This window comes from Centruroides sculpturatus, unplaced genomic scaffold, assembly GCF_000671375.1.
Source record: "Centruroides sculpturatus isolate CEXI.00-Female unplaced genomic scaffold, Cexi_2.0 scaffold218, whole genome shotgun sequence".
In the NCBI taxonomy this organism is placed as follows: Eukaryota; Metazoa; Arthropoda; class Arachnida; order Scorpiones; family Buthidae; genus Centruroides; species Centruroides sculpturatus.
The window spans coordinates 361,613-378,742 of NW_019384383.1; the positions used below are offsets into that span (position 1 = coordinate 361,613).

Genomic DNA, 17,130 nt, shown 5'->3' on the forward strand with positions numbered 1-17,130 from the left:
TGCCATATCAGAAATAAAATAGCAATTACTTATTGTGACATTGTTACATTGGCAGGGTGCAATTCTTTTTGATATTTTAATTTAAAAATCATGTTACTCCAGACCTGGGGCCGGTATTCTGGTCACTCATCTCTTCTTTCAAGGACGAATGACGTCAAAATGAGAGACAAAATTTGTCTCATCGGAGACAGTGACAATTCTGGTCACTTTTAATGATCTTGCCTTTGTTGATGACGTCACGACTCTACTAGGTAATCATACATGTTTGGGTTATCCGCATGTACAACACGTTATAGAATTTTAATCAATGAAATTGTAAAATTTTCGAAAATGCAGAGTACATAATTATTGATCATGTGGCAAGGAAAGCGCACGTTCAAATAAAGCACATAATTTTGATGAAGTTATGTTTACAAAGTAAATTCACTATTTATCACACCGAAATGACAAAAATTTTTTTACGAACGGATATCAAACGTCTTTATAGAAACTGATTGGAACCTGAAGCAGAGCTCAGAAGGGGTTCGAAAACATTTGTTTACCAATCTTTTGCATGATCACACCGTAAATGGTTCAGGTGTGTTAAAATTTTTGAAGTTATGTTTTTTGTTTTATAGCATTTTTACAGATTGTAATGTCAATTTGTCTAATAACAAATAAAAATTTTAATAACCTATGTTACAAAAGTGTGCATACTTAGATATTTTTCGAAATATTACCGTCTAATTTCTCCTTAGCTATCTAAGTAAGATTAACATCATATTCAATAGTTCAGTAATTGATGTAGGATAATTAAAAAAAAAAAAAAAAAAGGAATCAGTGGCATTTCTAAATAGACACTGGAAAAAAATCAGAAGCATTTTCTCTCTCAAAATATTCTTTCCCAAGATAGAGAATGTTCTCTAATATGATTGTACAGCGCGAGTAGCATCCAGTTGTCCATATTGGATATAATGAAATTGACGCAAAAGACGAAAGGGGTCGAAAGATAACTATCTGCTCGTCTGTGAGAAACGAAAGAATCTTCAAGAGAAAAAGTTATCCAGAAACATGTTTGAAGAGATGCGATGTTCTCTCGAGACACAAACAAATGATTAGCCAACCAGCAACCGGCTTGTGAGAGACGAGAGACGACGACAAGAATACGGCCCAAAAGTTTGTACATTGGGTTCATCCCTAAGCATTCCATATAGCATTCCATATCTGGTCTCGATTTCATCTATATAACTCTGTTCTTGAGATTAAGGAGATATGGACAATAGTGGAAATCTATAGGTCTGCAATTTGAAAATTCAGCCCAATCAATAATCAACAGAAAGCAAGAATGATTAAAACATCTAAAGTTTATTTTCAAACAAAGAAATGTCACAGCAACAAAGCTTTTGCATCCACAATAGCTTCTGTAATATTTTTCGACAAGTGAGAAGCAGACTTTTGTCAGTGTACAAGCAATTTGTTCATATTAAATTAATAATGGTACTTTATTTTTACTAAATTAAACTTGAATGAATAATAAATTATATCAGGAAAAGATATTTTATTTTAAGAAAGACAAAACTAATAATCATAATAGTAAATGAATCAGTACAACAACAATCATCAATCACTGTCAAAGACATTAAAGAAGCTGGTTCATATGATACATTAACTTCTGCACAGCTTCATTTGAATGCTGTACGTAAGTTCATTCAAATGCAAATCAGGAGTTTTGTATGCTTTGCTACTCCATTTCACCAGACTAAAGATTTCTGACAAGAACACAATTTGAGATTTGTACTGAAGAATCTTCTATGGATACTCTTCTAATGAACTAAACCAGATTAAGAGCAGAGTATCCAACACTTTACATGATGTTTATATAATTGGAGAGACTAAAACCAAAGCTTATTTAATTCTAATAGCAAGGTTTGATCTGTGGCCAGCATATCAATATTTGTTACATTAATGAGTATGTAATTAAGCTTGAAATCTAAAAAAAAAAAAAAAAACAATAGCTTTATCTTTATTTACCTCATGCCTCATCTAATATTTTTGTAATAATGCATATTCCAGAGACTCTGGTGATTAAATAATACTTTTAAGGAAGTTCCTAAACAATTTAAAAATGCTGATCATCAAAAAAATTCTTTTAGTTATTAAAATTACCTTCTTAATAATGGAACAAATCACAAACACACTTTAAACAACCCTTAAAGTCCAGTAACAAAAATTCTTTTAATGTAAAAAACTTTTGACAAACGTTTTCGACCTTGACCAAGGTCTGCCTCAGATCATTAAATTAATGAAATTCCAAATTGGAATGCACAAAACAACTTTTAAAAATACAGTATTATTTTTAAAAACTGGAACAAAATCATAACACTATATAGTTAAATTATAACACTATAGGCACTCCCCAGTTTTCTCGTAAAAGCACACTGCCATGCATATAAGACTGTTTTACTGTCCTTAAAGTTAATACATTTGCCAGTCAGGTTGGCCTTGTATATTTCCAATGCTTCTAGAGCTCTAATATAATCTTTGAAACGATTTTCTTATTAACATGGCATTTTGGAGATCAGCTCTCACATCAGACTCAGTGGCAAAAGTGGACAGGTGCCTTTTGTTCAAAATGTTGTAACAATGTTCTTGCACCCGTTTTTTTTTTGTATTGAGCATTTAGTGAACCCAATGAATACTAAATTCCTTTGGAATCTGTTATCCTTCATAGGAACACTGTACATCCCTGGGGCTCTAAATTTATCAGCCTTGTCCTTCTCATTGCATAATGACCTGTCTATCATGGAGATCCTCTTGTATGCAAGCTTGATACTTGTATTGCAAGCAATTTCTTTATGTGAGCCATTGATTTTGAAAGTGGGGCAAGTCCATTTTATGTTTTTGCTGGATATTTAATGGTTTGCATTTGAATGAGTTTAAAAATATTTGTAAGAAATAATGGACTTGTTTTATATTTTTTTGGTTTTATTTCAAGTAAATTTAATAAGCAATAATGGTTATCCGCATTAGGTGAAAAAAAATCATGGTTTTGATATACGCCAATGGACTTGCCTCACTTTCAAAAGCAATGATTTGTTGAAAACGTTGCTTCTCTTTGAATGGAATATAGTTATAACAACAAAAAATTGAATACAGTAGACCCCCCTATAATTAAGGTTCCTATAATTACGATTCCTATAAAACTGTGAAAAAATTGCGACAGTATCTGTAAAAAATGGTAAAAAAACTCCTATAATTACGTAAAATGTCATCGGGCAGCTGAACTACTTTCCCGCCGTCCATAGCGCCACGCTATGGACATTTAGGCGGGTAAATTCAGTTTAGTTTCATCTGTACATATAATTATATATAAATTAGGTACTGTACATATAATTATATATTAATTATATATAAATTAAGTACTGTATATATAATTATATATTAACTTAATTTATTGTAACTTTATTATAATTATATATATATATATATATATATTTTCCGCCACGTAGAACCACACTACGGAGATTTTACGCTAACTATCGTCTGTACAGTAAGTAAATTAGGTACCGTAAGTCTAATACAGCACTGTAACTTTATACTTTTCTTGTGAAAGAAACATTTCTTATTCAATGGCGATAAAAATTATTTATATTAATGATGTCTCCAAAGTTCAACAACGTTTTCGCAGAAAAATAAGTTATCAAAAATCGGCCACGGTTTGGTGTGCTGCTTCGCGACGAAAACAAGCTTGAGCAATGGCGATGTCGAATTGTGCACATTTGGTAAGTAATCTTACAATTTTTTGTTTATAGCGTAGTTTATACGGATTATTCCCAAAAAAAATATACGTATTTTGGAAATGTTGAGTCAGATTAGTCTAGAATCGATGAATTTTATGGAAGAAAACCTTTCAATCAGCCGTAGTGCGTAAACTTCACACGTGTCGGGCTGTGATTGGAAGGACTAGTAAGAAATCGGATTCCTAAAGAATGGAACGTATCTATGATCTTATAGGGGGAGTCGACTGTATTTTATTTATTTACTAATTTATTTTATTTCAACATTTCATGCTTTTTTGAGAAGCTACAATGAAACAAAAAATAAATTTAATTTTATAGGAAAAAGTGGAGAAAATAATAAAAACTATTTAGTAATAAGTTGCATGCATATAATTATATTTTTTAGTTTAGATGGTGCAGATTTTTAAAGTATTCGTGACAAATGGGTGGTACAAAGGATAATAAATCCATCATATCTTCATGTTTTTCTTTAGAGTGGACTTGCCTCACTTTCAAAATCAACTCACTGTAAATATCATTGACGATATAAATTATTAGTAACAAATTTATACTGATATTAAAAGATATTTATTGTGAATTGATTAAAAACAAAATTTATGTTAATTTGTAATAAAAATTAGCTTTAACTATATTTTTCACAAAACGGACTTGCCCCACTTTCAAAATCAACAGCTCATATAAAGTATGTAAATGCTAGTTATACTCTATCACTGTGCGCCTGGAGTTAGGTGCTTGACCTCTGTTGGAAATCCTTTGGGTGTTGGAGACATTGAACTTGTTTAAAGTGTGTTTCTTTTGGTTATTTAAGTATATTGTCAGACTTGGAGAAGTGTCAAATTTGATATGTTGAGTAAAACAGTATTTAAAGTCAAAAATTTTAAAGCAATGGGATCGATGCAGTAATTTCTTAAAAAATGTAAAATAAAAATGAATAATTAGTATCTGATTGTTATTTGGTTTACTTTGCCATAAAAAATCTCTCGAAATTGAATAGAATGAGTATTATATTACTTGCTAATTTTTCTAAAAATATTTTATTTTTAGATTTACATTTTTTTTAAGAGTATTTAAAGTGGTCAAAAGTTTTTAAGAACAAAACTTAAATGATAATGTAACACTAATTTATTGAAGATTTCACTTACATTGGTAGAACGATATCTTTTTTGAGGTTGAAAATCGTTGTCGACATCCTCTTCCAGTTTATAAATACTTTTGTTTACCACTGAAATATATTATTTTATTCAATATAAAGAAGATAATACTAAAATAAAATTACAATAAAACAATTTAACTAATGAAATTATTATTAAACAATCTCTAATATCTTACAAAAATCTTATATTATTGTGTTCATGTATTATCATGTTTAAAGTTTACAAAATAAGAGATTAAAAAAATGTACGTCATTTCCTGTTTAGTGAAAATGAAAATAAAAATTTCATTTAGCCACATACAAGAGTTAAATATACAGAAACTTCATTTTTGCTAAAAAGGAAATAATAGAGAGGTTGAGGCGCACGTTTTAAACGTGTAAACGTGTACGTGTGACGTTCGGCGCCGCTTTCCCGTAAGCCTAAAAGTTTGACAATGGTGTTTGGATAGTTGGTGGAATCACGCTCGACATTCCAAACACCATCGTCAAACTTTTAGGCTTACGGGAAAGCGGCGCCGAACGTCACACGTACACGTTTACACGTTTAAAACGTGCGCCTCAACCTCTCTAATGTCACTTTTTAATCTCGTGAGGAATAATAATGCTACTTATACAGTAAAATAATAGAATAATTTTGTTAAAATAAAAAAAAATTAAAATTGTGAAGGTTTGTACCTACATCTTGTAAGCCCAATGCCTAGTGTCTTATCCATTTGGCTCTGGCCATTACAAGGATAAGTGAAACTTCCAAAGACATAACCTAAATGCTCAAGTTTCAGAAAAGCTAGAGATATTAGAGAGTCCTATTAGGAGCTTTCTGTGTTTAAGGCTATGTGATCACCAAGTTTCATTTGAATCAGAGACCCAAACATCTGGCCCTCTCCTTGTCAGTGATTGTTATACATAACCTGCATACGTTGCTATAATTAGCTCTTGTTGTCATAAAAACGCATCATTTGGAAAAGCCAAAGAATAACAAGCTTTTTTCCACTCTATTTGACAAACATTTTTCCAATCCTTCAAACATCCAAGATTTTTATAACCTATTATTTGATTAAAAACCTGGAACCAATATTAGTGTAGAAAAACTTAGAATTTCCAGAATTTCATTAATTACAGATCCCAAAACAAGGTAAAATTTTCTATAGATAGCATATTTAAGTCTGTAGAAGCAAGAATTGGATGTCAATAAGACTAACTTGTAAGATGACTCCATCTGTATTGGAGGAAGCATTTATTACTCTGCTACCTTTCAAAGTAAATCCTGCTTGACATGGATGAAGCATCCCTGTTTGGTAATCTACAAGATACCAACACTCAACAAGAGGGAGGTGAAGGGATCCAGAGCATTCTGTAGATATAAACATTATATTGTTTTGGTCCAGGAAATTGTGTATAGTTTTAACAATGCCACATTAAATTTTAATTCATTTGTTGTAATGTAAGTCAATTACTTATTAACACATTACAAAAGAGATTAATTAAATTAGTTAAAGCAATATTTAATGTTTTTAATTAATTTTTCTTATACATTTTATCTCCTAGAAGCTGCTTTGTTATCAAATGTGTTGCATAGACAATCATTAAAAAGGCTGTACATAAATATTCACTTTAATTCAGACTACAAAGTGCTCAAGAATGAAGACTGTTGAGCATATTTGTATAATAAGGAGGACTTGGACAAGTAATTAAGACTTCTACTGTATTTGTAATTTAATGTATTCATCAACATAAATAACAATTTTATTCTAATGTAACTAGTTTCTTTTTATTAATATGGAACATGCTGTTTCCACTATATTTTAAGTTAGAAAAGTCGAGTATTAACCAACTTGCCAACTGGAAACCATCACCTTGTAATGTTTCTTTCATTGTAAAAAATATAAGATGTGTAGTAAATGCAATCATAATGAATCCATGCTGCATGCAGAACCTTTCCAATCAAAAAAATTTTTCTTTAAAATCAAAAATTGGTTCCGAATATGAAAGATGACAGTCACAAAATTAATGGTTTAAGAAATATTTTCTTAAAAGTACCATAAGAAACTTTTCTATATACTTAAACATATCATTTTGAAAGTACTAACCCAAGTTTGATGGAGTAGCAGTTTCGACAGTCGAATTACCCAAATCTTCACTGGTATTCTCTGAAATTGATAATTAATTATAAATATAAAATAAGAAAGTTCTATGTTATGTAATAAATATTAGAAAAGAAAAATAAAATATTTAATATTCTAAGATTCTTTCTAAAAATATAATGACATTTACATTTCTTTGTATATACTGTCTACTAGGACCTTGTTTATTAACAGGTCCAAGTAGACAGTATATACAAAGGAATATAAAAAAGTAAAGACAGAGGTAAAAATAATTAATATAACAACATTGTTTTTGAATAAACAAAGAAAAATCTTTAGCCAATTCTTTGGCTTTTGAATTGTTTGAGACTATGCAACTCATCTTGGCTCTTTTCTATTGCTTTCAAAGCAATAATAAATGCATAAAACTGTTAGAATCAGTAATTATCAAAATGTTCTAATTACTTATTTTATTATGTAAACAAATTACTTATTTTATTATTAATTTTACATGGAATTAAACAAACAATGCTAATATGGACACCATTCTGTAACTGTCTGGAGTCATGTACTTTAAAAGTGTATAACATTAATACGGAAGTGGATTATTGTCATTTATGGAATTCAGAATGCAGGAAAATAGCCATTTCTATTATTGAGATGTAATACAAGAAAGCACTTTGAACAAATTTGCAATTCTTTAACTCTTTTTTATTCATCTAACAAAAATACTTGTTACGGATTCACCATTTACACACACTGAGAACAATGTTATAAATGCAAGTGACAACAATAATAAACAATAGAATGGGGCGCTTGCAGAAGCTATACACAAATGAGATTGTCAAGTGATAAAGTCGAGAGTCATCAATAATAAAAATATGGAAAGTATTGTGTGCCAGTTAAGAATAAATAACAAAATTGGAGATTAATAGTGTGTGATTAGAAGATCTAAACTATACCCATAAGTTCAATTATAAAAAGGGAGATAAAAAAAAAACATCCAAGAAAATGTGATTAAAATCTAGTGCAGAAGATACAATAAAATATAGCATAAATGAAAACAAGAAAATTGATAGTGGACGAGTACATACAAAATCAACCTCAAACGTACAGAACAAAGAATTGAAAGAAGACAGACAATACAGATGTGAATTTACATTAATATCCTCAAAATAACAATTGAATATTTTATGTCTTACAGAATCTAATGTTAAGTATAAATAAATCTTTACCATTAGCTAAACTTCTCTGCCAGGCCAAACACGATATTAGCAAAGCCAAACTCTTTCCTGTCCCCGTAGGAGATTCTATTAAGCAATTCTGTCTTCTGGTTAATCCTTTTATTATCTATAATAATAAACATGATAAATGCTTAATTAAATCATAAAATACCTCAAAATTTATAAGTACAGAAGTTCCATTTAACTAAACTAAAACAAATCAAAATAAAAAACATAGCTAATCACGAAAACCAAGGACAGAATTCTTTAGTAGAAACGTTTTTGATCTTTATTTTGACCAGAATCCATTAGCAAGGCCGATATCTTGACCCGTACATCTTTATCTCGGCGGTCCCACAATCGAGATGCAAGAATCAAACGGGCCCACCGAGATATGATAATTAGAGAACATAACTACTCCACAACTCAGAATTTTGGAGTATTTATATGTTTAGTTTTCTGGCAAAAATGGCGAAGCAATAAAACAAACAAAAACTCACCTCTTCAAAATATGGATTCGATTATTAAACTCATTAATGATTACGGCATAGGACATGATAATTTTCAGCTTTCCAGTTTTATAATTTTATTTTATTTACTTTTATTTATTTTGACTTTTACGTCCTTACTATTTTACAATATACTGGGCAGGGAGCCCCATTGTTATGTAGTGCGTTTTTTTGAGAGTGATTTTTTGAGCGCTTAAAAAGAAGGATAGGCAGGGTCAGACCCTCAGATGTGCGATGATTCTCGAACAAATAGGTGTGTACATGTGCTGATCTTTGTAATTATAAATTATGAATACAAGTGACTAATATTATGTTCTTTTTTATTTTATGCATGTTATAAGTTATAAATAAATATAAACAAACAACAATAACCAGATAATATTAAATCTAAATACCAAAATTATTAATTTACTGTGTTTTTGTTATTTCTTACTCCTGTTTTTAGGTATTCGGTATTTGGCTGAATAGTGAAAAATATGCCGAATACCAAATAGTAACTGAATATTCATTACATCAGTAGTTCCTAAGGATTGAGAAAGGGCCAGGCATTCTTGAACTGGCCTATGTGGATGATACCATGTTAATATATGGAGCGAACGCCCGCAGAGAGATTGAGCAAATTGGAAACCATTTACTTGGGAAAGTAAGAGAGATAGATCTTAAGCTCTCCTTTAACGCCAAGAAAACCAAGGTAATAATTTTCACAAGGGGCCAAACACTTGATCTCTATAAAAGAACCCAAACGATCAAGATGGGTAATGAAAACATCAAGGTTGAAAAACAGCTCCAATACCTTGTGGTGATGTTAGACAATAGACTAACTTGGCTCCCTCATATCATAACTGTAAGAAATAGATGTGTAAATATGTTTAATTCCCTTGCAAGGGTAGCCAAGTCTACTTGGGCCTGAGCAGAGAGTCCATGGAAATTATATATAAGGGAGCGTTCATACCGAGACTGACTTATACAACAGCTGCCTGGTATCCTGCAACTGAAAAGAAAGTAATACAAAAGAAACTTCATAGTGAACAAAGATGTGTGCTTCTACAATTAACAAAAGCATTTCAAACTACATCCACTGATGCACTTCAGGTCTACCACCATCTGAAGTGCATCAGTATACCACCAATTGATCTAATACTAAAAGGCAACCCTCTACTTCTGTAGAAAGGGGTGTAATATTCAGACAGCAGGAAGAGAATACACAGAGGCGAATATAGACATAAAACCAAGCTCAGTAATGTTATTGATGACATACAAACATAAAGCCATAATAATAGCAGATGATGAGGAAGAAGGCAAAATAGAAATCTTCACAGATGGCTCGAAGGTAGACGGATGCATTGGTGCTGCCTTTACAGCAATATATGAAGGCAGAGAAATATACAGGGTGTATCAGAATAATGTTTTAAAAATTTGGGGGATTGTAGAGGATGAAATTTTGAACGTTTTGATATAAGGAACCTATAGCCGGAAATGTGATATAAAATTTCTACAGCACTTAGCATGTTCTATGCGGTCTGTATGCTGAACTAAACAGCAGAATACAGTATTTATGACAAGTTTTATTGAAAAAACAGTAGAGTACAATCAAACTGTACATCGAATCATTGGATGCACTACTTTAGAGTAAATTGTTCAATGTGACGACCACCAACTTCATTAAATAATGTGCAACGACAAACCATGTTTTGTCTGACTCTCAGTAAGATGCCACGCTCCCCTTTGATGGTATTAAATGCTGCACACAACATCCTGTACATAGGCTCAGTTAGACCACTGTAGTTGTGTGTTTACAGTCTTCCATCCACAGCAATAACATGACATCAATGGATGGAAGGGTAGCTACCAAAGTGATGGGCGGTCAAACACTTCCTACCGCTGTAGACACTTTATATCACATTTCCAGCTATAGGTTCTTTATATCAAAACATTCAAAATTTCATCCTCTACAATCCCCCAAAGTTTTAAAACATCATTCTGATACACCCTGTATACCAGTGTTTCCCAACGTGGTGCCCACGCCCCACGGGGGCAATTCGAAAATGGACTCGTCCAGAGTTTGAGTTAACTGTATAGATGCTGTATATGTTAGGGGGAACATAAGAATTTTAGAAAGGCTTAGGTGGGGCATAGCACAAAAAAGGTTGAGAAATACTGCTGTATACTGAGCAACAGACTGAATGACATGTTCAGTTTACCAGGCTGAACTGCACGCTATAAAAATGGTGATGGAATGGGTGATAACAGCACAGATATCTGGCCTAATTATTGTCAATACAGACAGTAAATCAGCATTAAATACTTTGCAGCATTTCGCTGACACCAATATGACAGCTCTCAATATTAAAATAATGATAAATCAGAGTGACATCAATATAAAAATGAGATGGATAAGACTCCACAGCGGAATAAAAGGAAATGAGCATGCTGACCTCTTAGCTAAAGAGGCAGCGCGCACGACGGTGGTGACTCACAATAAAATCCCAATTTCGGGTATTAAGAGACTGATAAGAGATGAAACTGTAACAGAATGGCAAAATGGGTGGTCTTGCTCAGAGAAAGGAAGGCATACATTTTGGCTCTTGCCAAGTATAGAAGAGCAAATCAAAGACCTAAGTTGGCTCCAGATCAACTATATCACTAGTGAAATTTACACAGGTCACAGCAATAGCTACAAATATCTCAAGAAAATTGGGAAGTGTCAGATAGATACTTGCGACTGTGGAGAGGAAACACAGAATATATGTCACTTACTCCTAACTGTTATAAATATGAGAAAGAACGGAACTCTCTAGTCTACACCAACTGAATACCAACACTTGGACTCTAGAACTTTACAATTTAATAAGAGACAGAAAATTTGCGGATGAACTAGTGTCGTTCGCGAGAAGAATACTCATGTTAACGGGGAGAAAGCTATCTCCCCCACATATCTGCCAGTAGGTAACCGGTAGTGTCTTGTCAAAGCTAGACAAATAATATGTACATAGCCTAAGCGTTTAATATTTCTTTTGTATGATAATTGTAAGTTTGTTTATTTGGTATAATAATAAATGAAACGTTCTCCTTGTGCAATAGCGGGACAAGGATGACTCTGATCCCCGTAAGGGAAAATGACGAACATCCAATTAAAAAAAAAGTATATTACAATATACCGAGAGAAATATCCAAGATGCAAAAAATACAACTCGATCTCACGAGCGATTAAAACCTCTCCCTTTCCCAGCGGAATATTTGCCTCCAAAAATTGAATCAAGAGCTCTGGATCCGTGGATTCGGTGCTACCAATTCTATTTTTTACCTTTCCCAACCGTGCTATTTCAAAATATATCAAAATAATAGCATTTTGGCGATTAAAAACAATTGGACGTAGGCCCTCTTAATTTTCTTCTGAAACTCAAAGATACACAAAATACTTACTTTATCCATAATTGCCAATTGGGCAGGATACGCCTTGCACGGAAACACGAGAGGAACCCTCTGGATGCAGTACGACCTCTCTTCGTTTTCTCCCGGCGTCGACACAGATTCCATGTTTATTCGAATCTAAATAATTAATACGCATAATTATTAAATTAAATGCGACGACGATAAATAAAACCATAATAGTACGCGACAAAAACTTTTACACGTTATCCGAGCAATAATTCGTAGAACGCAATCTCTCGGATACTTACAATTCGTCCGTCGGAAAACTAGATAAATTAACTTAACTAATGTCGCAACCGTGCCAATAAAATCACAAATCGGGATTGGCACGGTCGGAGGCAAATGCAGAAAGACATAAACCAAACCGTGCAAAATTGAAAAGCGTAAAGACGAGAAAGATAAGACGGGTCATTTTAACTCGGCCCACCATCAAAAATGTATTAATTCGATCGACAATTACAAAGAATTTACATCAAAACAGCAATGCGACAACAAACCCACCAAACTTACAACGTTACAGAAACTGACGATTATCTCTAAATACCGTAAGCATTCGACAGAACTTCAAGGTTGTCATATTTAACACCAAAAACAATACCGAATTTGGAAGATAAATTATATAAACGAAACTAATTTCAAGTCCAAAGCGTAGCTAACGAATACGTAAACATAACTAATGAATAGTTTTCATTTATATTTTGCATTTTAACTCGAAAATCCTAATTATAAACACATTCGAACCTGGTGAAACGAATTGTAAGTACTTTTACGGTATAAAAATAATTATGTTTATTATTGTGTTTTTGTAGACCCGTGTTCTATTTTGATGTAAAATTCCCGCTAAAATTCTCCATTCTCCAGGGCTTCAAACACGTGACCTCACTTTTAACACAAGACCACTAGAAATATATAAAACAATGTGTATTTTCATTAAAACTCGCCTACAAAATTACCCCTCTTAACACGCAAAATCCTAGTAAAGCGTCGACGACGACCATAAATGTCACCTTTAACACAACCGTCGTTTCCTTTAGTCCGCCTAAAACACACGTGCTCTTTTTGACTAATCAGAAGACGTGATACTGCTTAAGTAGAAAATACACCAATCATCGATCGTGTTTCGTATTCGGCTCGAGAAAAATAAGAAGACAATGTTAAATTATTGTTTACAGACATTTTATTTAAATAAAAATAGCTTCATTTTTAAAATACAATTATTTTTTTTAATTCAAAAGTTTTGAGTTCTAAAAAAACAAAAAATGTATTTTCGCTTTTTTAATCTTTAAGTTACTAATAACGAAACTAGAGGGCGAAGTTCAAACATTGGCTTTTCGACATTTAAATTTTGCTAAATTTTATTCTTTTTAAATACTTTTTAGTAGCTTTTTCGGTTTTATAGCTTCAACAAATTAAAAAAAAATAAAACATTCGTTACTTTAGTAAATTTTTTCGATCACGTGACTAGACTCAACGTTCGCTCGTCCCTCTGGTGGACAAATTGTGCTAACGTAAATTAGTCTTTATACAGTATTAAATAATCTAATTTTTAATAAAATTGCCTAATTGTTAAATTTATAATCTTATTTGTATAGGCCTATATTTAATATAATATTAATAAATTAAAGCTATTAATTTTTTTGAAAAAATAAATTTTAAATTTTAAATAATTAAATATTTTTCAACTTTAGTAAATCTTGATGCTTTATATAACACGCTATACATATAATTAAAATTAATTCGTCCGTTTGATAGTTAAATCGTGTAATAATTTCATAATTCGTCGGCGGAATTTATTATCGAATCTCCATTTGTCCGCAGATGTACACGATTTTTGAGAATAATAATCTGTCTCTAAATCTCAAATTTGGATTTTTAAAATTGGCTTTTGTCGTTTCGCAGTCGATTTGCTAGAATTAAACAAAATTTAAGTAAAAAGTAAGCGGCAATACAAAATCTTGTCGCGGTTCCGACTAAAGAGTCCAGATTCGATTCTTATTCAACGAGGAATTCTCTTTTACTTGTTAGAGAGCCTGTGGGGATTCAAAAGGATTGGCTAAAACGTGAAGCAACATGACATACTCAATATTCTCGCGTTTCCGTCTCAGTTGTACCTATAATAGGTAATAATTGATTAAAAACGCGTTACGGCACGCGGCCGGCCACAATTACACTCATTCCTAATGAGTCTAAAGATTTTAAACCATAACGGAATGGCCAAAATGAAGGAGGAATGGAAAAAGATGCTCCAGTAGTAATATTTATTAAAGTTATGGGAATCTAAATGGAATTTGAATTTGCATTCTCTACAACGATAAGCTGGCATTTTACTGCTTAGCCGTCTGGCTGCAAATGCAGAATAATTTGTAGTATCGTCAAAGTAACAATAAGCTAACGATAAGACAAAATGGCCAAAATCTCTTTTCCGTTCGCTAAATTCAAAAATAATTACATTCGTTCGTCATCAATCTCTTATTCGTCGGCAAAAGTATCCGGTGACGACTTTCTACAACAACAAGAGATGTGGATTTTGTATTTCTCAACAGCGGAAACTACACGTATTTCACCTCTTAACTCGGACTTTGAAGAACTTCTGTCGAAGGCGGGTAAAATGTAAATAGTGAAATCATCTCGATAAACAATTTTTATAATATTGGTGATGCGCGTGTTATTATTAATTAAGTATTAACAATGACATACTCGTTTGAGAATCACGGAAAACTTATTTATTTATAAAAGTAAATACATCAGAAAAGTGGGAACGGTGCAGCGGAATAACTTACCTGTAAATGTAGTTGCCTATTCAGCTCGCGGTAAAGGCAACTAAAGTGTGACATTGTAATTATTCCTGTACCCGGCTATAGTAAATCAGTAAAGTCGATACATTGCCGCCCTCATACTCGTAAGTATAATTTTATTCACAGTATTAGATAAACTACAAATAAGTTTGTTGATAGCAACGTATTTATGAACGGGAAAACAGATTTCTTCGAAGGTCATTCGACTTTCTGACTTCCTGCGAGGATTTCCTAAAAAGAAAAACGACTAATTAATTAGGTAATATAGAGACTCGGCCATCTCAATGTAAATACAATTTGAAGAAAAAGTCGCTCTTTATATTATTGGTATCGCCTACGGACTGTATTTTTGACTATTTTGTCCATTGTGAGTAATTTTTAATGTACAAGAGAGTGGGCCATCGGCAGAGCGGGAACGATCCAAATTATTTATAAAAAATGAATAAATTACTGTTAATAAATACCGCAATTATGTTTAAAAACTGTAGACAGTATCGTGTACTAATTAAGTTTCTGTGTAGAGTTTTCAAAAGTGTTATTTTCGGTTAACCGAGTCTTGTACAATCCTACGTTAGCTAATAATGTTTGTTTTAGTGTTGATAAATTTAGGACTTTCTTGGAGCCTAAGAATGTCACGTTTTCCTCGATGATTTACTTCTAATGCTATATATCAATTGCCTAGTGTGAGAGAACGAAACCGGATTGAAGAAGCAAATCGCACGTAAACGTTAAAGTTTCTACGGCTTTTTCTGCAAATTTTTACGAATTAACCGAAGAGCTTACAAGAAAACAATAGATAATCATCTCGAAAGTGTAATTTTGAATGCAAATTTATTCAAAAATTCATAAGCTATGCCCGAAAGCTGTAGATCAGGATCGTGAAGTACGAGAGAGCATTACCAATGCGAGTCGAATGCAAGAACTCGGTGTTCTTTCGAGATTAGATCAAAGAACGACGTTTCGGAGGCAAAAATATTTTAAATGTTTAACATTTTGAACTTTCGATCTTTTTTAAGTTTAAGGGAGGAATGCTTGGTCTCGCAAGCAATATTGTTGATAATTCTCTTAATGTAGTATTCTGTCAAACAAAGTAGTGTTTTGATAACTAACAGTCGTTTCTACTTTCGGAAATATTATTAATTAAGGAATGCTTAAGTCGTTTTTGTGTGTTAACGATACATTTTAACCGGTTATGTATAGTTTTTGTATTGCAAAGGTGACTTTCGGCTACTTACTGTAGTTAAAACGTTGCTTTTAATCGTTTTGTGCAGTATGACGGCAAGAAATGTTCGAAAAGGATTATAAAAATGCGTAAACATTCTTACGACGATGTTACTGGAAGCAGAAAACCTTTATCGATGTATCGAGTTAAACGTTTACATTAAATATTAATTTTTGTGGAATGTAAACACTTATTTTCATCGGACTTCCCACAAGAGAAAACTGCTATCTTCCCTACAACAATGATCATTTTCATATTTTTTAAATTGAAAATTTTTGCGATAAATGAAATTTTTTCCTCGTTAAACATTGAAAATTAATATAAAATCGATAAATCATTAACGAATGCAAAGCGGGGCTGATTTAATTAGGAAATTTGATTCTAAACTTGGACAAAGTTTACCCTCTCGTTCGAAACTTTAATAATTAAAATAATTAGAATTAAGTTGATAAATTAATTTGGTTTATCGTCTTGTTTTGATGTTTCTGTGTAAAAAATCAATCGTTAATGAAGCAAAAATCAATGGTATCATCTGTATCCTACTACAGTCGCGGGCCCGTCCGCTGCCTATTAGTGTCTACCAGGTACGTCTATGAAAAAATTACAATCGCAACTCGTAGATTCTGTAATAATCAACGGTAACCTTCGGGTTTTTAGGCGTAGGAACGAAACAACCAAAAGGAACCGCGAGTTTAGGAAACATCCTTCGCGCCACATGATCCTCCTCCTACAGTTTCTTTCCGCAGCCAGAGCCAAATTTAAATTTGTTGTAGCCCTAAACTATAACGCGTAAGATCCTTCTTTCACCAAAAAATAATATATAATAAATAATATAATACTTAAAAGACCCTGTACTGTACTGTAGGTGTAAATCCTGATCTATCCGAAGCGGCGAACGACCGACAAAAATTAATAAAAATCTATAATTAAAAATAA

General features: G+C 32.4%; 1 protein-coding gene across 5 annotated transcripts in view; it reads right to left on the reverse strand.

Annotated features, from left to right (window-relative positions):
• Positions 1–13,296, reverse strand: part of LOC111617959 (Fanconi anemia group J protein homolog) — a 79,996-nt gene extending 66,700 nt beyond the window's left edge. The window contains exons 1-5 of one of the 5 annotated variants that reach the window (XM_023359360.1): positions 13,185–13,296; positions 12,169–12,294; positions 8,249–8,363; positions 7,020–7,079; positions 4,922–5,001 (exon numbers count right to left, since the gene is read on the reverse strand). In XM_023359360.1, the coding sequence (XP_023215128.1) occupies positions 4,922–5,001; positions 7,020–7,079; positions 8,249–8,363; positions 12,169–12,282 (369 nt within the window). In that variant the 5' untranslated portion in view covers positions 12,283–12,294; positions 13,185–13,296. Of the gene's footprint in view, positions 1–4,921; positions 5,002–7,019; positions 7,080–8,248; positions 8,364–12,168; positions 12,295–12,425; positions 12,639–12,687; positions 12,711–13,118 lie in introns of those variants that run through there. The other 4 variants (XM_023359359.1, XM_023359358.1, XM_023359362.1 and 1 more) reach the window with 4 other exon arrangements.
• Between the last annotated feature and the right edge of the window lie 3,834 nt (positions 13,297–17,130).